At 34.3% G+C, this 24,065-nt stretch overlaps 1 protein-coding gene across 1 annotated transcript in view; it reads left to right on the forward strand.

Annotated features, from left to right (window-relative positions):
* The window catches only part of MDGA2 (MAM domain containing glycosylphosphatidylinositol anchor 2), a 764,225-nt gene that overhangs the window by 625,473 nt on the left and 114,687 nt on the right, over window positions 1-24,065 (forward strand). Inside the window, exon 9 of the mRNA XM_081829766.1 lies at window positions 16,852-17,121. Within this exon, the coding sequence (XP_081685892.1) occupies window positions 16,852-17,121 (270 nt within the window). The remainder of the gene's footprint in view (window positions 1-16,851; window positions 17,122-24,065) is intronic.

Consider the following 24,065-nt stretch of genomic DNA (forward strand, 5'->3'; position numbering starts at 1 on the left):
TTTGAATTTTGCTTGGTTGCTCCTTTAAAAATATAAATTCAACAGTCCATTATCTGTGAAAAATATTTATAACCAGTAATTTCTCCCAGACTAGAACAATATTTTTCATTTGTTTCTAAACATGTTCTCAAAAGAAGCCAGTCTAGACGGAGAGGCGAATTGTGAAGCCAAAAGAAAGTTATATTTCTAATAATAAAGGGGAAAAGAGCTTTATTATAAACTCTTTAATTGCTGATTTCTTAATCGCTTATTTTTCTTAGTAGTTATAACTTAATTTACAAACAATATTGGGGTGAGCTGACTGACAGTGATTCCATAGCATAATTTTTTGCTAGCCAGCAAGAAAACTTTAAAGCATTTTTGACTTGCTCAATCTTTAAGCTCAGAAATTAGTCTTTGAAGTGGCTATTGACCTTGTCCACCACTTTCTCCAGGTTCAACTGTCTAAGAGCTGATTGCTAATTATATTCAAAATTGTTTCTCTACCATTTTCCAACATACATTTCCTTCATCTTACTCTTCTTTTAAAAAGGATAGAAATTAGTTTGACCTAGCAGTGATAGGATATGTGTAACTGGTTTATTGAATTATAGTCAATAGCACTGAACCATGAAAACAAAGGCTTTTAAAATCAGAGATGGTCAGAACTTTTCCGAATCTGAAATATAGGCATTTTACAAAGTCACACACTAACCCAAATGTGTTTACATTTCAGTCAATGCATCTATATACAGAAACTCTAGGAAAGCACCTATTTTGCAAACTCAGTATTTAATATAAATGCACAATTACCAAAAGACATCCCAAAATGTGTGAATGGAGATATAAATACTGTCTTACATCTCTGAATCATTCTTTAGGAGAGATTTAGCACTTCTTAATAGGGCTTCTATAACATTTCCCAATGTTTGCAAATGCAGCAACTATGACTTGGCAGAAGCAATGAAAGCATTTCTTCCTCTGTTACCAACAATAATCCCAGTAGCTGAAACTTCAGATATACAGTACCTTGATATACAGGAATTTACAGCGTATTAAAAAGCGCTTTGCTTCCTGTTGAATCCCAGATCTGTACCTCTGAAACAAATAATGCAATATATGTTAAGAGAAAAAAAAAAGAAGAAGGTAGCAGGAGGGGAAGAATGAAGGGGGGGAAATCGGAGGGGTAGACGAACCATGAGAGACGATGGACTCTGAAAAACAAACTGAGGGTTCTAGAGGGGAGGGGGGTGGGAGGTTGGGTTAGCCTGGTGATGGGTATTAAAGAGGGCACGTTCTGCATGGAGCACTGGGTGTTATGCACAAACAATGAATCATGGAACACTTCATCTAAATCTAATGATGTAATGTATGGGGATTAACATAACAATAAAATTTTTTTAAAAAAAGGGCTTTGCTTCTTCTGTCTTCACCACTGTGTGAAATATAGTGAAACAATACAGGGGTTTTTTAGGTAGTCATTAACTGTTTTGAAGTATGTAGTGTATCTTGAAAGCATTCACTAGAGATCCCTGTAATTAATGTCAGTAGCATAACACATGGCTGTCTAAATCACTACCTATATCTCCTATTTCTACATAAATGATATTTAAGGTACTTGACTATTAGCCTCTACAATAGTCTTTCTTTATCCACAGGGGATACATTCCAAGATCCCCAGTGGATGCCTGAAACCGTGGATGGTGCCAAACCCTATATTACAATGCTCTTTCCTATACATAGATACCTATAATAAAGTTCAGTTTAGAAATTGTAAAAAAAAAAAAAATTAACAATAATAAAATACAACAATGATAGCAATAAACTGTTAATAAAAGCTATGTGAATGTGAGTTCTCTCTTCTCTGTTCCTCTCTCTTTCTGTTTCTCTCTCTCAAAAAAAAAATCTTATTATACTGTACTCACCCTTCTTCTTGTGATGATGTGAAATGATAAAATGTCCATGATGAGATGAAGTGAGGTGAATGACACAGGCATTGTGATGTAGCCTTAGGCTTCTATTGTCCTTCTGTCTGACCTTATGTCTTACATCCTTCAGGATGGTGGTTAACTGCAGGTAACTGAAACTGGACAGTGAAAACCACAGATAAGAGGGACATACTGTATACTAAATGTTTTCATCAAATTATAGTAAATGAAGAAGCCATTTTGAATATTGAATTAGAATGATATATTAGAATGATATATTAGAATGATATATTAATTAGAATTATATATTAATTTAAGTATTTTCTGGATATGAGCGATTGTTCTTAACAGTCTTTTTCATGAGGATGTTTATCTTTGTTATTATAAGGCAGACAAGTAAATTAAAACAGTGTATCTTATTTGCATATTGGAACTACAACTATATTTGATGATACAGTTTTGTAGCCACTGGAATTATAATCATTTTGGTCTTGTTTTCTTATTTGTTTGTTGTTTTTGTTGAAAATATTTTATGTATAAATACATTTACATGAAGACTGTCTTCAACCTTCAAAGAAAGTAAGATAACTAAAGTATCTACCAAATATAAAAACACTGTTTGAAGGATATCATAAGCTAAGAGCAAAAACTGAAAACTGTGCAGCTTCTACTCACTAACATTTTTGGTGTTGGAGACCATTTTTAATAGCTCCTTTCTACCAAGTCTAAAGCAACACATATCCACTTTTGGCCTAGGTTAGGCTTCATTATTTCATATCAAGATTTTCAAGAATAATTCTTTGTTGAGTCCCCCTCATTATTTCTGAAAATTTCTTATATACTAAATTCACTATTGTAGTAAGGATCTGTATTATCTATATATCTGATTTGTAAAGGGTGAATGAATTCATGTTTCATTTGTCAAAGTAGGCATCTGTTTTCTTAAGTAAAATCCAATGATTTAACAAGAGCAATCAGCATATGAAATGGCTATGTATAATGGACTTCCAGATAGAAAATGCAACGTTTTAAATATATTTTTGTTAAACCAAACTCATTCATGTTTTACTTAATTGGGGCTATTATCAAATAACCATTGCACTTTCCGTGAAAATGCAGGACTTCTACTGTATTGAGTACCTTAACTTTTCCTTTGTTTCCTTTATTTTTGCCAAAATCTGTTTGCGTAAACCATGCCCTCTCACCTTGCCTTCTACTTACTTCACTTTCCTATTCCCAATGTCATGTTCTCTTTTCTAAATATCCCCAGTGCGTGTGCTAGAGGAGTCCCCAAGTCATCTCTATAAATCCACATCTCTTATTCCTGTGTCTTATTTTCATACCAGAACCACAACAATATTCAACGATTTTTATTTTAATTTATTCAAAGTTTAATTTTCTATGTCAGAACCACTGCTTTATAGATCTTTCCATTCCCCTTTAATTCCATCAGAAACTGTACATCCTCTTGGAAAAGAATGAATTGAATTTCACCTCCTGAACTTAAAACTAAATATAAAATGTAAGCTCTTGTCCAAAAGTTTTGAGAATTGGCTTTGTGATCATTGGTAAGCTACTGCAGCTTCTGAATGCAGATTCTTCTTCTATTATATAAAAGTGAACATTCGATGGGTTCCTCAGTTTGTTCAGTCCTAAAACTTATTTTGAGGTGATAGTGGAAGAAATGATTCTATTTATGTTCAGTTTTATTTTAAACTGAACTAATTGTGAAACTGAACTTTTATAACATATATCAATTTTTAAAACACAAGGATAGTTACATGACATCATAGTCTACAGTCCAGATCCAAAACTTGTCAAATCTAGTCACTTGTTTTTTTCATTTACTATGCATTGTAAATCAGACATCAGCACAAATTGTGGATATTGCAATTTCATTTTCTGAGAAGGTTGTTCTGCTTAATTGGCCTTCCTGGTTGACTTAGAATTAATTAAAAGGCTAGTTTTATTAAAATGATCCTTATTGCTTATGTTTTGAAATATTCCTTGCATTAATGAATACAAAGGACAGAAAAGGTCGAGGTTTTGAGGACTTAGTTTCTTGCATTTCTTCTGCTTCTTCACAAAGGACTCCATCTCAAATATTACTTGACTTTGTTGCTCTGAGTCAAGTTTCCAGCTTTTATGGAAGTATTTTAGCTTTGAAACCAGCTTGTTCAGTTATATGGACACATAGTTAAGCTCTAAAGGTCTGTAAAGGAAAAATCGGAGTAGATTTTAGGGCTGATTTCATCAATGAAACTATCCAAATAATTAAATCAATTGGATCATTAAAAACCTCCTTGGATTATCCAGAGTTGGTTTATTCTTCACTTTCTTTTAGACCTAGAAACAGTATGGTTAAATAATAAATACTATTTATTAATCTTATAAAACAAAGCTTCCATAAAACAGGGGTACTGAGTATCTATCACTTTTGTTATGAGGAAGCAATTGCGGTGGTTCTATATATTATCCATCATGTGCCTTATATCGATAATACAAATATACAAATATTTTCAATAGTATAACAATTTAATAATTCTGCACTGTAATTCCAGAATTTCATCTTGCAGAGAAAACCGTTAAGGATGTGAGGTAATAGTTACCAAGAATCTCAAAATATTTGTGTAGAGAGGGGAACACTAATTTTGTAAAGTGTATTGCCAAACCTTTGGTGGTGTTTTCCTGCCAATTGTTTACAAATGTTATAGACAATTTTTTTTAAAACTACATTCCCCTGTATTGCCAACTTCTGAGGTAGACTAACATTACACTAAAGACTAATTTATAATTTGCTTTTGATACTGCTTCCTCAAGTTGCTGTGTTGAAAAGAACACGGACTTTGAAGTCAAGCAGTTTGGGATCTAAAGTCTGTTACCTGTAATGTGTGGGATGCTCAAGAATGTAACTTCCCAGATTTAGGTTCCTTATATGTAAAATGGAGATCATAATATAATTTTAAAAGATTGACATGAGGGTGCACCTGAGTGGCTCACTCGGTTGAGCATTGGGCTCTTGATTTTGGCTCAGGTCATAATCTCAAGGCCCTGAGATCAAGCCCTGAGTTGGGCTCCGTGCTCAGTGGGGAGCCTGCTTAAGATTCTCTCTCCTTCTTCCTCTGCCCCTCCTGCTCATGTGCTCTCACTCTCTCTCTAAAAAAATTCTAAGTAAGTAAGTAAATAAATAAATAAGATTGTTGTAAGGATTAAATGAGGTCATAAGTATGTGAAATGTGCTTGCACAGCCATACAGAGTAGATTAATCCTAAAAGTGTTGTTTCAATCCCCATTTTTTAATATACACTTAGAAAAAGATATTGAGAAGTTTGCAGGGTTTGGCTAAGTCCATCTTTATTCATATCTTTCTCTGCTGAATAAGTTGGGCTTATTTTAAGGCTTGGTTAGCAATTCTCTTATTCTTTCTGACACCAAATAAGTAGTGTGTTTCCCAACACCAATTATCTGATTCTTTGAAACCTCTGGGAGTCCAAAATTCAATTCAGTGCCAACACTAACTGCCTGGAGTTAGTGTAGATCCCACGAGTTAACGGGCTGAGTCCTGCAAGATTACCTGCATGTCAGACACCAGATAAAATTCCCAATTGCCATCCATACTTCTAATCAACCAGCTATAATTTTGAGAGTTCCCAAGACCTCCTCCCCTTCCAAGTTTGATAATTTGCTAAATACTTCATAGAACTCAAGAAAACACTTTCCTTAAATGTGCCAGTTTATTATAAAGGATGTAGCTCAGAAACAGCCAAGTGAAAGAGATACATTAGGCTAAGGTATGGGGTGGCAGGGAGGGGTAGTGGAAAGATTCCTTGCTCTTTGCAAGGGCACCACTCTTCTAGCACTTCAGTGTTTACCAACCTGGAAGCTCCCTAACCCCATTGTTGAGGTATTTTTAATGGAAGTTTCATTATGTAGGCATAATTGATTAAATCATTGGCCAGTAGTACTTGAACTAAGTCTCTAATCTCCAGCCTCTCTTCCCTTCCTGGAGGTGAGGGGATGGGACAGAAAGTGCCAATCTTCTAATCATGGCTTGATCTTTCTGGAAACCAGCCCACATCCCACATCCTTAGCTAGGGTCTGGTTAGGGTTCACCTCATTAGCAGAAGTTTCGGTGTGCTTGAAAGGGGCTTGTCATAAATAACAAAGGGCGCTCTTATCACTCAGGAAATTCCAAGAGTTTTAGGAACTCTGTGCCAGGAATCAAGAACAAAGATCAAATATATATTTCCCATTATACTACAGCAATTAATCAGTTATTGCCTTATAAAAACTCACATATAGCTTGTTCATATTAAATTGTGCTTACTTACACTTACTAAGATATTACCTTTATACTAAGATTGTAAACTGTATGTTAACAGGAGCCATTTTTTATTCATTTTCATTTAATCCCCTAATATATCATCTTGTACCCAGCATTATCTAAGAATTCTCTATTTATGTGCTTGATTGATACAAATAAAGTAAGGATATTTTGAATCCATATCCTTATAGTAACATAATGCTTAGAGAAATCACATGGTAAAGTCTAAATGGCTAATATTTTGAAGGTAAATTGGCCTGGGTTCATATATGCTTAGTGTTTTTCAGTGTATAAACGGGTTACTCCCAATCATCTCTGAATTTTAGTGTCCTTACCACTAAGATAGATATAATTGCAAGACCATGAAGAGGTTTGAGAAGACACACACAGACACAGAAAGAGAGGTTGTCCTACACTAAAAGTAGCAACTTCACTATTTTTATTGGACAACAGAAGAATTTAATTCATTGACCTAACATTCAAACTCCTGGATTTTCCCACCTAAGTATTGGATTTTAAATTATTATTATTAAGAGCACAATTTCCCCAGATCTCTGTAAACAAAGAACAGCAAAGAACAGACAAGTGTTTAATTGGACAAGTATTTGACTTGAGCAGAAATGGTTTGAGAATGGGTGCCTGGGTGGCTCAGTCGTTAAGCGTCTGCCTTCGGCTCAGGTCATGTTTAGCAGTGACCTCTCTAAGAGTTAAATAACTAGGGTGATAGGTACACTGAAGTTCTCCAAACAGGTGACTATTTTCTTCTTTTAACTATAAGTAAACTGAAGAGGGTCCTATGCATAGGTAACATCTATAGTCTTACACTCCCTTAAAGACTTAAAAATGGGTTATATTAACATTTTTAAAAATTAGCTTGAAAGCTTTTTTATTATATATTTAAATGTCTTTTATTATTTGTGTAAATCAAAAGTATTGTTTTGTTTACAGTTCTGGTACTTGGCAATTGTTTTTAAGAAATAGAGGTAAAGTTTTATTCATATACAGTGTTAGAAGAAATCATGAACTTGTCTCTGATCCCCTTATTAAGAAATAAACACTAGTACACATTTCTCTTGGGGTGTTTTCATGGGTTACTCTTTCCAAATAAGTTAGACATTTGTACATGGATTTAAAGATTTAGAACCATACCCTACTTGGAACACTTGCCAGACATCTGGAACCAGTAGGTACAAGAATAATAAATACTAAAAACTGAATTAATTGTGAGCACTTTCTACTTAATAATTTTATTCCAATCAAAATCCTTAATAACTTTAAAATGTTACACCTTTACCTAAAAGCTAATCTTCTACATGCACTCATTATATATATTAATATATGGATAATACAGAAATTCATTTATATGAAGTAGTTTGTTATATACACTACATTTTGAATCTGGTTTGAAATCCATTATTAACAACACTTTTTCTTTAACCTAGCAGTTTTATTGCAATACTTTTATGCTTTCCATAAAACATGCTTTCCATTTTTGACCTATGCAAGTTTATACATTCTAAATGACAGTGTGAATAGACCAATGTCTATTTTAATTAATAACCTTAATAACCAATGTTTTCAAAGGAAATATTGTAGGAAAGCACTTAATCATGAAAAATTGGTAGTATTTGTAATTGGAAAGAATGAAGCATAGGTTATAGTTAAGAGCCTACTCTGGAGTCAAATTGACTTGTTTGAATCCTTCTGCTACTTTTTAGCCTGCTGACTTTGCTTAACATTTCTGTGCCTCACTGTCTTCTATAAAATGAATTACTATTATAAAAAGATAAATCATGTGAATATATTAACACAGTACCTAGAACTCAGTAAACATTCAATATCAACATATATAATTATTATTTTTATTACCATCTCCCTTCAGTATATATGTAGGGAGATGGTTTAACAAGAAAAATTTGAACCAGAGATTACTAATGTAAGTGAATAGATTTAATATAATATAATGGTATATTTTTAGAATATAATGGTATAAATTTAGAATCATTTATTCAATTGAACAGAACACAATTACCTATTTATCTCTCCTAAGGAGTCTTTCCTATCTAAGTGGGTTTTTGCTCACAATAATTTTTTTATTTACAGTTTCTTAAAATTAAATGCTTCATAATAAAGCATACTGAATAACTCTTACACCATGAAACACTTATTTTATCAGAATAGTGAACTCTAACTTTTTTCACACTTGAAGCTTTTTTTCATCATATTTAAAGTCTTCACACTACACCATTTAATCCTAACTGTGTAGGTCTCTTCTCACTGGGTATTCTAAGGAATGAAATGCTGAGCTCATTAATACCCAGTTTGCTTAAAGTGCACCTTACATCACGTAAGTTTTCCATAGGCAAATGTGACTGGATTACAGTGAGTGTGCTCAGTTTCACATTTTCTCGCTTATTTTGGTTAAGGAACCACCCTGGAATCCAAGTAGTTTGGGCATTCTATTAAATAACAGTAATGATTACTTTCATTTAGGGATGCTTTCCAACCCAGACTCTGTTGAACTTTTTGAAAATACACTGTGTTTGAAGAGATTTAACCCAACACTATCCATTCTATAGGCTGTTAATAAATTAGTGGACTGAATCTTCTAGGTTTGGATGAATGACACATTCATATATAGTGTGGGTCTAAAAAATCCATTATTTGAAATGATCTAATAGGTCAGACACATTCAAAGAATTCCCATAGAAAAACATTCATACAAAAAGTAAATATGTATTTTAGGATATTGGCATGGTAAGTACAATTAATTATATTTTGACCTTTGCCATTTAAAAACAAATTTATAAGATAAGCAGTTGCAAACGCTTAGACAAAAACAAATATAATGAGAGTAAACGTGTATTCACTTAACATATTTGCATTTGACTCTAGTATCATTAATCTCTATTCCACTTCAGCTTTTCATTCCAGTGAATATACCTCTGATCCTATAATCCTATAATCCTATATCCTCTGATCCTATAATCACTCCAAACCTCCCCACTCTGAAATATTAAATTCCAACAAATTCAGTTTATCAACTAAAACTTTCTGGCCTCCTAACACTGTTGACCTCAGTGTACTTGCTTTGCAGGTTTTTAAATTGTCCTAGTAATTCAATCCATTGATTGTCTTCCCCCATTAGTTTCCTTCTGAATTCATATCCTTCTGGAGCCAACTTGGATCCAAGGTCTGTTGCTTAAACTGTGTTCTCCCCATGGCCCTGTCTGTTTGTCCTTTTGCTTGACTCTACCAAGTCTCCACTCATAATATCAAACTGATGAATTTTGAAGGCTCAGAGGCATTTTTGTCAGTTATCTGTTATAGTGTAGTGAACTACTCTAAAACCTAGGGGCTTAAAATAATTGCATTTTATGATATCTAATTATCTAGTCCCTAGCGAGTCAAGAATTTGAAGAGAACCTGCCTGAGCTATTCCTCTGTTTCATGTGGTATTATCTGGGTCACTTGGTGGTATTTTGACGATGGCTGGTCTGGTCTGGAAGGTAGAAGATGGCCTCACATGTCTGGAACCCTGGTGGGGATGGCTGGAAGGCTGACCTTAACTCTGCCCTTTCCTTCTCAGTATAATCTCAGGGCCTCTTGAGATGGTTTCTTTAGTAGGGTAGTTGGACTTATTTCATGGGTCAGCGCTCCCAGAATAAGTATTTTAAGAGATAGAAAGTAAAACTCCCAGTCTCCTGTCTAGGCCTGGGCCTAGAAAATGATGGAACATTACTTCTGATCTATTGGTTGAACACAGAATCCACAGAGTAGACATAGAACCCAGGTCTTGATGGAAGGAATATTGAAGATCTTGCGGACATCTTTACCCTCTTATATCATTCATTCATTCATTCTTCTTTTATGCATTCATTCAGTAATGATCTGGCACTAGCTATAATGTTGGGTATACAGAGGATACAGAGGATGATGCAATGACAGGGAGTTTAAAGTCCCTTTATAATGGAACTTATATGAACTAGATATGAACAAATGGTGTTGCTATGCAGGAAATAAATACAATTATTACTAACATTTTGTTATTAATAGTAGGAGAGATACTTAACTAATTGTTAGTCAAGTGGGCTTTCTAAAGAGGTAAAATACGAACAATGAGAATCAGACAGCCATGGAAAAAGTGAAGGAAAGAACAACTGGGGAAGAAAGAATCCAGAAAGGGCTTCTCATGCAGAAATAGGAAGAAAACGTATGTTTCTGAAATATAATTAAGATAAAAATGGTTGAGAATATGGCCAGAGCCAGAACTTGTAGAACCTTGTAGGACTGGTTAAAAAGCAGGGGTGAGTCGATAAAGTGTTTTAAATGGGAGAATAACAAGAGGTGATTTCTCTTGTAAAAGAGTATCTGACCAATATCTGAGACATAGAAGGTCAAAAAAGGAAGCACACTGGCCTGTTTGAAGGCCACTGCAGGACATTTGAAGTAGTCCATGTGAGAGTTAATAGTGGCAGTGGAGATTGAGAGAAATGTATAAATTCCTGATATACTTTGAAGGTAGAATTAATAGATAAGTATATTTTCTAATCATGGACAATATTATTGAACGAATAGGTGTCATTCCTGATCTCTACTATTTAACCATCCCTTCACATGCCAAAAACCTTCAACACACATATACTCCACAGAAAATACTTTTGCTATAATCATTTATGATATTAAACTTGTCTATATATATCTAAAGTTGTATATTGCTTTATATATATATACATGTATATAAGGCTATATACATGTATATATATATCTAAAGTTGTATACTGCTAATATTTGGCACATTTTATTACTTCAAATAATGCATTAAAATCTTTTAATTTTTGTAATACAGCTCTCTGGATCCACTTATCTCTCTGCTTATTTATATTTATTCTACTATAGTAGCTTTTATTTTCCTCTAACTCCGTAAGTGATTATATTCAGGAGTAAATCCAAAGTTGTCATTTTATTTGTCTTTGTTTATGTTCTCTCTGAGCTATCTTAACAAGACAAAACCATACCCTGCAGCCAGGCCTCCATTTTGAGCTTTAGATCCATATTTCCACTTGGTTATCAGAGACATGTGTGTGATTCTGGGTATATATTAGACAAAATATTCCTCAACTTCCTTCCAATGCAAACAACCAAAATGCGAGGAAGTTTCTAAATATATTATTAAAAGCATTAAAATGTTTATTTTAAAAATACGATGTAGGGGCGCCTGGGTGGCTCAGTTGGTTAAGCGACTGCCTTCGGCTCAGGTCATGATCCTGGAGTCCCGGGATCAAGTCCCGCATCGGGCTCTCTGCTCGGCAGGGAGTCTGCTTCTCCCTCTCCCACTCCCCGTTTGTGTTCCCTCTCTCGCTGTGTCTTTCTCTGTCAAATAAATAAATAAAATATTTAAAAAAATAAAAAATAAAAATACAATGTCAAATTTATAAGAAAGCAAGACAATGGGGCTGATTTTGCCCTGAGGGCATTTGCTGACAAGGGCGAATTTAAGCTTCAGTGTTGATGGCATTTCTGGCCAAGGGGTGCAGAACTCCAAACCCAGAGTATATCCTGGGGGAAAATTTTACCCACAGAAGTTGGAACTCAAAGGACTGTATCCATAGGGTAAGAGTAAAGTAGAAGTAAACCCAGTCTACACATTCCTACTTTTAAGAAACTTGCCTTTGAAGTGAGCAAGGTAGGGGTGATGTGGGAGCACATACTTTATGTTATAATCACAAATTGCCTCTTATCTGGATTTTTAACTCAAATTCATATCACCTGGATGATTAAAGTAAAACCTTAATCCATGAACTTAGATTAATGTGATCCTAGACATTGAGGTCAGTAGCTGTCTGTAGACACAAATCTCTCTAGAGAAAGGAAACATCATCTTAGGCATTAAAGAATTCCCATAAATATTTTTAAAGAACAATGAATAGCACATACTCAAAATTAACCAAGAATACACAGAAACAAGTTACCCTGAGAGAAGATCAACAGAAAAACATCCTTAAAACCATAACTGGAAATATCTGACAGTATAAAGCAATTATTTTGTTTAAAGAAATAAGAGACAAACCTTAATATGTTGGCGGATAATGAGAAAGTATAAAAGTAATGGCATAACAGGTATACAAAAGAACTACTCAGAACACTGAAAGCTATATTATTGTAATTAAAAACACAATGGATGGGTTTAGCAGATTAAGTAGAGCTGAAGAAAGAATTAATGCTCAGAAGATTTATTCATAATGCAATGCAGGAAAAGCAAGAAATGGAAAACTTGGAAGAGAGTATACGAGACATGGAAGACAGAATGCAAAAGACACTCAAGTGAGGATAGAAAGAAAAAAGCACAGGTATTCTAAGAGCTAATGATGAGATTTTCCAGAAATTTCTTAGGTGAAAGACATCAAACTTAAATCAACAGATTTTAAAAGCCCAGCAAATCACAAACTGTTAAGTACAAAGAAATCTCTACCTAAAAACATTATATTGAACCTGTAGAACATCAAAGGTAAAAACATTTGAAAGAGTAGCTGTAGAAAAAAAGCACAGTGACTTCAAAGTGTGAAACTTTGAGCTTACTTCTCTACAGCAGTAATGGTCATCTGAAGACAGTAGAACTGTATCTAATATGCTGAAAGAAAATAACTGCCAATTTCTAATCCTATGTACAAGGAAAACATCTTTTAAGAATAGGTTAAAAATATATTTTCAGAAAATCAAGATCAGAAAGGTCACTAAAGATAAATCTAAATGATGTACTTTAGATAAAATTTGGAAAGTGATCACAGATTTGTAAGGTCTGTAGTGAAAGAAGGAATTAAAGGCAAATGAGTCAGTGTATATCTGGACAATTCTAAAAACTAGTGCAGGTATAATATTATAATAATGTCCAAAAGGTTTTAAGAGAAGAAAAGAGAATTAAAATTAGTGGCAGGAAAAGGGTTGGAATAATCATGCAATCCATTAAATCTGACAAAAGACAAAGAAAAAAGATCACAAAAATTAATAGAAAGTACAAAACAGGAAGGTACATTTGTACTCAAATATATCAGTAGTCATAGTAAATGTAAATAAAGTGTTAAGTGCTCTGGGTAAAATAAAAAATTTTCCAGACTTTCTTAAAAAAATAGAATATAACCACATGCTGTTTAAAAGAGATGCTTGTAAAATATAAGGATAATGGAACTTTAAAAGAATGGAAAAGTCATAACATGCAACCACTAACTAAATGAATGTCAGAGTAACTATATTCATTAATTGAGACAAAGTAGAGTTTAATATAATAAAACTTTAATAGAGATGAAGGAGGTTATTGCAAAATGATAAAAGCTTCAATTTATCAATAAAATAAAGCAATTTCAAATTTGTATGTACCTAGTAGCATAACCTCAAAATATGTAAAGCAAAAAGGAGACAGAACTATAGTAATTGTTTTTAAACTACTACCCTTTTGGAAGAGTTTAACCACTCTTCTAAATTAATCCAAGTAGAATTAGTAGGGTAAAAACCCAACAACTATGTAGATGATTTGGGACAACTCATTGGCCAGACTTGACCCAATACCACATCACATCCCTAAACTGCAGACTATTCCTTCTTTGCAAGCATACATAGAACAAAAATCAACTATATATTGGGCTATAAATCAGGTTTCAACAAATTTCAGAAAACTGAAATCATATGGACTATTTTCTCTAACCATGACTCAATTAAGCAAACAATCAGAACAAAGAGACAATAAAAAAATAACCTATATATTTGGAAATGAAAAAACACCTGCCTACTAGGTATCCCTGCTGTGTGACTAGCAGGTGCACAAGTTCAACATGTCCAGCATGTCCACTGTACCCTAAATTACCCCTCCTTCTTTCCCCATCTTTGTCACTGACACCATTATCCATCTCATTATCTAAAGCATCATTTGTGGTTTCGCTGACATTGCCTTAGTTCAGGCTTTCAGCAATGATGTTCTCATTTTCTCTGTAACCAGACTCTTCCCTTTGAGGTCTATGTTCCTATTATCTGCCACAATAGTCTTTCTAAAAGATCGGTTTAGTCAATAAAGCCTTCATTTAAAAAAAAATTTAGACGGACCTACAGGGTATTATGCTAAGTAAGTAAATCAAACAAAGACGAATACCATATGATTTCACTTACATGTGGAATCTGACAAATGAAACAAACAAAACAGAAACAGACTTCTCCTAGATGCAGAAAACAATCTGGTAATTGACGTAGGGGCTCCTTTTTAAACCACATTTTGATGTCATTTAAAGGCATAGGGGCATGGGGGGGAATGGATGAAATAAATGAAGGGGATTATGAGGTACAATAGAAAAAAATTAATGATCCTCAATACCAAAAGAATAAACCCTAAATTCCATAACATGACATTCAAGAATCCTTGAATAGAGTCCCTGTCTTTCTTTCCGTCTTTGTTTTCTCCCAAGTTCTCATGCACCTTCTGTGCACCATCTGTGCTAACTCATTTATACTTCTCTGAACATCCCCTCCTTTCTATCTTCTCTTTACCTTTGTATATATTAATCTCCTTACATAGGATATCCTCTCTTATTGTTTACCCACCTGACCATTTCCTATATATCCTGGAAGACAAAGTACAAGTATCACATTCCTTGAGATGCCTTGCCTGGTCAATCTTCACAGTGTTATTCACTTCTTTACTTTCTACCCGAGAATTGTTTTTTGTCCTCAGTTTTGTAAATCAGCTATTTAAATATCTGCCTATTGTGTTAGATCATAAATTACATGCAGACAGGAATTTTTTCTCATTCATTTTTTTTAAAATTCTTAGCAGTTATATAGGAAGAGCTCAAAATTGAATTTATGAATAAAATTAGAGTTAGTAAGATAGTTTAAACATATTTGTTGAAAGAAGCAAGGGTCAGTCAACAGATTGGCAATGAGAAGGGACAGGGATAGTATAACACGTAGATGGAATAACAAGAAAAGAATAGTGGACGGCAAATTTGGTGTGGCATTTCTAAAACCTTTTAGCATCTTGATGGAAGAGATGCCAAGTAGAGTTGTACGGGTTTTATACTGCACAACTCAAGAGGGTGTCATACACATCTAGTCAAGGATACAATAGTGTTGTGCAGTGCAGTCCTGAGTGGTCACATGGTTTATTTGATTAAATGAATCCCATCGTTAGTGCCCAGGAAGGAATTGTTATTTAATATAACTACTAGGAGTCATTAAGAAAAGGATTATATTTTGCATATTCTACATAATGAGAGAAGTATGTAACTCTTTTTAGAAATCTTTCCACCAAGAACAAAAAGGTTAGGTACCTAATATAGCAAATTTTAATAATATAGAAAAAAAAAAAAACATTTAAAACAGGTAAGTTAGTCATTGCAGTGAATGTCCACCTGTGGTATAATTTGCAAAGTTTGCTTAAGGTTTACACATGAATATTATGACTTTTAGTCAAATAAGTTCAGACCAAATAATTTAGAAAATGAATTATATACTTGAGTTACCTATTCTATTAAATAAGGGATACTCAGAAGCCAAACTGGGAATAATTAGAATTGACTGACTTGAGGGCCACCCGGGTGGCTCAGTTGGTTAAGCGACTGCCTTCGGCTCAGGTCATGATCCTGTATTCCTGGGATCGAGTCCCGCATTGCATCAGGCTCCCTGCTCAATGGGGAGTCTGCTTCTCCCTCTGACCCTCACCCCTCTCATGCGTGCTTTCTCTCTCTCTCTCTCATTCTTTCTCTCTCAAATAAATACATTAAATCTTAAAAAAAAAAAAAAAAGAATTCACTGACATGAACCAACGGCTTTATCTGTTTCAAAGTCTTATGCTACTTTGGAGATTCTGCATTTTCCACCTAGAACATCATCTGGTTGCTGACAGTATAAACCAAACATCGTCCTGATATTTTGTTCTGGGAAGTAACTAGAAAGAAAAAAAATGAACTCTGCTACTTTCACCTGCAAATGCTTTTTTAAAGCAATGAATCTCATTCACTGCCCACAGTCAGTAAACGATGTTTCCCATTTCCCATCCCAAGCTGAAATTCCTGGTTTGTTCTCCACCCACCTCTGACTCTTCCTTGTTGCTAGATGTGTTCTTAAGAATAGCTTCTCGGGGCGCCTGGGTGGCTCAGTTGATCAAGCGGCTGCCTGCAGCTCAGGTCATGATCCCAGGGTCCTGGGATCAAGCCCCATGTTGGACTCCCTGCTCAGCGGAGAGCCTGCTTCTTCCTCTCCCTCTGCCTTCTGCCTACTTGTGCTTGCTCTCTATCTCTCTGTCAAATTAATTAATTAACTAATTAATTTTAAAAATCTTAAAAAAAAAATAGTTTCTCTCAGGGCACCTGGGTGGCTCAGTCGTTAAGCATCTGCCTTCAGCTCAGGTCATGGTCCCAGGGTCCTGGGATCGAGTCCTGCATCGGGCTCCCTGCTCCATGGGAAGCCTGCTTCTCCCTCTCTCACTCCCCCTGCTTGTGTTCCCTCTCTCGCTGTGTCTCTCTCTGTCAAATAAATAAATAAAATCTTTAAAAAAAAATAGCTTCTCACAATAAGAATAGCCCTTGGCTTATTGAAAACCATGTGTTTCATCTGTTTTTAACATGTCTTCTACAGATCCTCCTGCTGTGGAACCAGCATTTCTGGAGATCCGGCAAGGACAAGACCGAAGTGTTACTATGAGCTGCCGGGTCCTGAGAGCCTATCCAATACGGGTGCTGACCTATGAGTGGCGCTTGGGCAATAAATTATTACGGACTGGTCAGTTTGACTCTCAAGAGTACACAGAATACCCGGTGAAGAGTCTTTCCAATGAAAACTATGGGGTTTATAATTGCAGCATCATAAATGAAGCTGGAGCTGGGAGATGCAGCTTTCTTGTTACAGGTAAGATTCTAAGTATTTCACCATATGATCAAGGGATCTTCAATATAAGAAAGTGTTTTGCAAATCCATGGAACATACTATGAGTAGCTTGTCTGCTATAGCTAGAGTTACTCATTTCTTTTCAAGGCAAATTTATTTTAGTAGTAGCAGTTTATGTGCCTATAAAATTAGAAGTTTATGTGAATTCAAGAAGATTTGGTGAAGAGGTTGCTTATTTTGAGTGTTTAAGTAATAAAGTGACAAATCTTAACTAGCTTTTTTTAGATCAAATTGCAAATATTAATACATATTTTCTTTTGCAAGTCTAAAATTGCTTGTTAACCAACACCTGCTTTGGTTTTCTTAATAGTAGAAAGAGTGTTTTTTCTTCTTATTTATTTACTACCTCTATGTGGTGAAACTCAGTTTTGTCCTTGGCTTACCTTTGGTTTACAAATATTCAGACAGAAAGCAATAAAGTTGTATCTGGTATATAATAAATTAGAAAAGAAGTATCAATAAATACTTTTTGATGTCATTATCTTACAGTATATTAAAAGAAATATTAAGTCTGTATTAAATCTTAGGTAATTATGTAAATTATTTTATAATCTATATACTAAGGTAAATTTGTGTGATTTTTGAGCTAGGGTTTAGACATACATTGAAAGGTTATATTCCTTTTATTCCTTTTCAGGATTATTTTGTTCTGGTAAAGTTAGTTTTAATAGTTGGAGTATTCATGCTAGTAAAAGAAGAAACTGGACATTGTGTATTATCTGAAAAGCAGTTGTAAATATTATGATTAAAGTGTTTCAGACTTAATTAAAACTTGTTCATTGGTAATATAAATCTTTATTCATAAGTTCTTATAAGAAAATTTTCTAAACATGAATCACCTTGAGATATTAAAAAAAAATAGTTTTTTGTGATATTAGATAGGTAAAATGTAATGGACTAACCAAAGAATATGAAGATGTCCCCTTTGCTGGATCCTTACCACCTCTTGATTTTGCAATCCCTTTTATCAACATTCAGTTGAAATTAAAGATTTCTACTTTGATTCTTAAAATGAACTATTCAAACAAAACCAGAAGTCCCTAGGACAATACTACTTACATGGTGACCTCACTGCTAATTTTTATCCTAGGAATATTTACAAGGGAAAGAAAATGTAGTGTATTATTCTATAGAGTAATTTAAATGGCATGATGTACTTCACTGTTTAATTACCTATTATTGTCCCAAAACAATAAGAATCTTTCAAAGGTAGTTGTTTTCTACTTATTGGTAGAAATAGGTCACCTTTTTTTCATTAACCCACAAAACAAAAACACTCCATAAAATTAACTACATCCCTTTCTTCAAACTTTTGGGACTTATATACATTCTAATTTTTTTGCTGTTGTTGACATTGTTTTCTAACTTTAGGCTAGTTTAGATCATGCTACCTCTGTAAGATTTTCATTTGTTCTCTATTATGTGACCCAAATCCTATTTTCTGAACTAAAAGATAAGACCAGAAGAAACAGTTTTCCCAGAAGACACCATTTTCTCATTCAAGATCCATGGGGTGTAGTAAGTAGATTTTGATAGCTCCAGAAAGGAATAAACCTGTTAGGGGTTGCCCCACAAAAGGAGAGGAAATAGACCCAAGAATTGATTTGTTTACTGTGCGCATTTTTCTATCTTCATGTCAGCCTCATTGTTTCAATATTTCCACATACAATCTAATATATTTTTGAAGAAAAACAGAAATATTTAAGTTCCAAGTATTGTATAATCTGGGAAAATAAACATTTGACCCTTGAATAACACAGGAGTTTGGAGCACCAACTCCCCATATAGTCAAAAATTTTCATATAGTTTTTAACTCCCCCCAAACTTTACTAATAACCTACTGTTGACCAGAAGCCTTACTGATGACATAGTCTTGTAACACATATTTTGTATGTTACATGTATTATATACCTTATTTTTACAATAAAGTAAGCTAGAGAAAAGAAAATGTTATTAAGAAAATCATGAGGAAAATACATTTATAGTACTGTGCTGTAAAAACAAACAAACAAAAACAAAAAACCAGAAACCTCCATGTGTAAGTGGACACATGTAGTTCAAATCTCTGTTGTTCAAGGGTCAGTTGTATAAAGAAATCAATGATTCCATAGAATCAGAGGTCTCGAAGAAACTTCAAAAAGACATTTATTTCTTCTATTAAAACACGTCACAGTTAGTAATCCTTATGAATTTCCCACAATTCAAAACCCTTTGAAGCTATACTGAGGGGACTAAGGAATAGGATATATACAAGAAGACATATATTCTTTATGCATACATTCTTTATCCACAGAACAGATCTTTGAAGACAATTCTATTTATTTCCTGACAGCCAAATTAAGAAAATTTTAATTTTTTTATTATTATAGCTATTTTATCAAATTCAAGATCCCTCTTCCACTAGTCATGAAGTTTTTACAGCCACTCAAAAGTGAACTTGATCTCACTATGCATCAAAATGTACAGAATTGAACTAAAAGGCGATGGCAGCCCTCAGATTTATATTTACTTTAGCTCCCAGGAAAGTTAAAAAATTCACACCTCCTTTTCCCAGTTATATCATGTGTGTGTGTTGTGTGGGAGTATATGGAGTAGGTGAGTGGGGTTGTGTTTACGGAGAGGTCAGGGTGTGAGAATATTTTCCTGCAAAGGAAAAGAAGAAGGTAAGCAAAGATATTTTGGGAACAGTGAACAGCCTAGCTTGTAGCGCACTGTCCATGTTAGAAAATATTAACTATAATACCACAAAATACAGTGTATTTGCATTTCTTTTATTTACTAATATCGTTATGGTAAAGATAAGCATAGTTTTATTTGTTTGTTTTATGGTTTAAGTAAGCTTTGTGAACAATGGTAGGAACCTAAACACCATTTATCATGTTTTTCTATGGAGAATTTTTACAAGTTCCAGGAAGTATATATACACAGTTATATAAAATTTAGACTTATAAACCATTTAGAAATTTGATCAATGGAGACAATTTTAGATTCTTTTAAATGAAACATATTAAAGGAATAGTGTTTTCTTTAACGGGTAACAGTGAATATATACTCTATAAGAATTTTTATTGCATAACTACAAAGTATAATTACACATGAAACAACCTATATGTATTGTCTCCTTTCTGATGAAAGTTTTGCAATCTGGAAAATATTTAACAATTATTTACTGTGTAACTACTAATTGCTGGGTACTAGGGTGGACACCAGAAATAGAATAATAAATACTTTCTCCCAGAAATCTTTCACCATCATGTCAGTTTCTAAGTTTTATCAGTTGTATATTTGTTTGGTATTTTGAATCTATCATTTTATTTTTATCCCTATTGCACTTGTAAAGCCTTATATTCTCTTATCTGGGATATTACAGTAGACTTTTATCTGATATCTGAATATTCAGCCTCTTTCGCTTTCAGTCCATTTTCTATACTGTGGGACTTTATTTTCCTTGAAAATGTGTCTTACTCTTACTGGAAAATGTTGATGATCTTCATGGCCTGTAGGTGATATATAAATTAATTGTCATGAATTTTCAAATCACTCATTAATATCCCAAATAGAATATATAAAATCATCTGTCCTTCAATCCTACCAGTTACGCCAACTCTAGTCAAATTAGATCATGCCGCCTGCCACCAAATCATTACACATTTTCAAGACTCTCTGCCTTTGTTCACATATTACTTTATTCTTAAATACTAGCCCTTTGTGTATTCCACTACTAGATTATGGTGACCCTTGTGTATGCCTTTACTAGGGTCATTTTGGTTCTTGCTCCTCAGCCAACTAGAGATGTGTAGGTTGTAATACTATATTATTTTATAATTCACAAATTAATTATGTATGTTATTATTTTTCAAGTATCTGAAAGTATCAGTAAAACTCCAAGTAACCGTGATTTGAAAAAGATAGAAAATTATTACACTCAGGTTAAGCCTTGAAGTATCATTTCAGAAACTAACATAATGGCTCTTCCACAAAGTCTTCAGGGATTTGGGTCTCTTCCATCATATTGTTCAATCATCATCAGTAGATGGCACATCTTATAGCACTAATGGCTACTGAAGTCCCAGCTAATTACTTCTACATTTCAGTGAATTACCTCTTTTTAAGGAAACTTCCTTAAAAAGGAGTAGTTTTAGATACCCTTTCTACTTGCATCTCATTGGAGACAATCCTATTGGTGTATCTGCAATAAAAGCTATGGAGTATAGATTTTATTCTAAGATTATATCACACTTGCTCATATATATTTTAAATTGCCTTAATTGAAAATATTGCAATGGAATTAAATGGAGATTTTCAAGGAAAATCTCGGTTTTATCCCTGGAATACATAACACCATTACTGACAGGCAACTTTTCAGGAACCATGGCAATTGAGGTCTTAGAATAACTTGAAAAGACAAGAATATGTTTAATCAGAGACTTCATAATATATTCTATTGATGAGCAATGGAATTGAGGGTACTGTGTTACTTATTGCTGCCTAACCCATTACTAAAAACTGAGCATCTTGAAAGAGCACGCATTTATAATCTCACAACTTCTATGTGTCAGAAGTCCAGGCATGGCTTAGCTAGATCCTCTGTTCTGGGTCTCGAAAGGCTGCAATCAAAGTGTTGGCTGGAATGTTCTTATCTGGAGGCTCACCCTCAGACAGGAAGTTGAATCATGTCCAAACTTATTAAGGTTATTGAAAGAATTAATTTCCTTATGGTTGTATGTAGAGGACCCAAGTGTTTTATTCATTGCTGGCCAAGGCCACTTTCATGTCCTAGAAGATACCTGCATGTCCTAGAGACCACCTGTAATTCTTTGTCATGTGGGCTTTCCAACATGGATGTCTACTTCATCAGGCCAGCAAGAAGAACCTCTAGCGCTCTGGTCAGCTAGGATGAAATTTTTATATTATAACATAATTACTGAAGTGACATCCATCAGTTTCTTCCCTCTTTCAGTAGGAAAGAATTACACAAAAAAACTTGAAAACCAGAGATAAGAATCACTGGAAGTCAGTATAGGGTCTCTCTGCCACAAATACCAGCATTTTCTGCCACAAGGAGTATCTTTTTTTAAATACAACCTACATATAAAGGTAACTAACTGCTTTATCTATGGCAATATTTAAAGAAATCCTTCAATTTAATATCTTTCAATAAACATGGTAAATAGGGACGCCTGGGTGGCTCAGTTGTTAAGCATCTGCCTTTGGCTCAGGTCTTGATCCCAGGGTCCTGGGATCGAGCCCCACATCGGGCTCCCCACTCTGCGGGAAGCCTGCTTCTCCCCCTCCCATTCTCCCTGCTTGTGTTCCCTCTCTCGCTGTGTCTCTCTCTGTCAAATAAATAAAATCTTTAAAAAAAAAAAATAAAATAAAATAAACAAAAAAAATAAATAAACATGGCAAATAGGGTTTTACCAAGCAAAAATTTGCCTGTGATTGTTAATTTCATCTCTAGTTTGGAAATATTTGTGCTAGGATTGTGCACAGTTTTCCTTTTGGTATATTACAATATTCAGATTTACATATTAGAACTACTATTTTCTCCATGTTCAGCAACAGCAGATCAGACACAGAACTAAAATTAGATTCTAGAGAACAAATAAGGCAAAGATGAGAAGGTTTTATGAAAGGGAGTACATGTTATCACTCAGTGAATACAAAGAAATTCAGGTTGATTGGGAGCTATAATATTGCCTAAGACAGGAGAAAATATTGTTGGAGGACTCTAGCATTGCTTAGTTTTGAAGAATGAAGAGGAAGAAATAACAACCAAATCAGATTTGACTCCAAATCAAAATATCAAAATATTTTATTCTTTTTTTCTAATGTCAGATTGAATTATATACTGTCCAGATAGAAAATATATTTTATTCCCTGGCAATGCATATGTTTGTTCTATTCAGCCAGATACTTAATTTCTTATGAATATATAAAAATGAGCAACATAAGATTATGGATAAATCATGAACAACTATCAGAAGTAAGAGCAAATGAAATTGGAAAAATATCTAGTACAATTTCCTGTGATAACTTGGGGCGCCTGGGGGACTCTGTTGGTTAAGTGTCAGACTCTTGGTTTTGGCTCAGGTCATGATCTCAGGGTCATGAGATGGAGCCCCACCTCTGGCTCCTTGGTGCTAGTCTGCTTGAGATTTCTCTCCTCCTTCCCCCCGCTGCCCCTCCCCCTCCGCCCGTGTGTGCTCACTCTCTCTCTCTCCCCCTCTTTCTCTCTTAAATAGATAAATAAATAATTTTTTTAATTCCTATAATAACTCTAAAAGGTAAGAAACTTGCATGTAAAATCAAATATTTTTCAGGGCAGAGTTTTATTACATTTATTAGAATTTTATTTATTATAATAGATAAACTAGTAGATCCCAATGTTTCAGCCAGATTATGAGTTATAGCTATTTTTTAAAGAGCAAATGCATCATATGTGCTAACAACTCTTAATGTGTAACATTCTATACTGTGTAAATTGATTCCACTTATATCTTTTTCATCTCAAACAATCCTGTGAATTGTGTGGAAGAGGTGGTGTCACCCTCCTTTGACAGATTCGGCTGACAAAGGCTCAGGAAGCCAAAAATAAAATGTGTGCCTTCAATTGTAAATTCAAGCTCTTTTTGACACACCTTAGTGACTCTTTTATTAGTGGTGCTAAGGGAATTTTTTAATAATTAAGCTAGATGGGCGCCTGGGTGGCTCAGTTGGTTAAGCGACTGCCTTCGGCTCAGGTCATGATCCTGGAGTCCTGGGATCGAGTCCTGCATCGGGCTCCCTGCTCAGCAGGGAGTCTGCTTCTCCCTCTGACCCTCCCCCCTCTCATGCTCTCTCTCATTCTCTCTCTCAAATAAATAAATAAAATCTTAAAAAATAATAATAATTAAGCTAGATAA

This window comes from Leptonychotes weddellii, chromosome 9 (genome assembly GCF_054177405.1).
Source record: "Leptonychotes weddellii isolate Sample4059 chromosome 9, ASM5417740v2, whole genome shotgun sequence".
Classification (NCBI taxonomy): domain Eukaryota; kingdom Metazoa; phylum Chordata; class Mammalia; order Carnivora; family Phocidae; genus Leptonychotes; species Leptonychotes weddellii.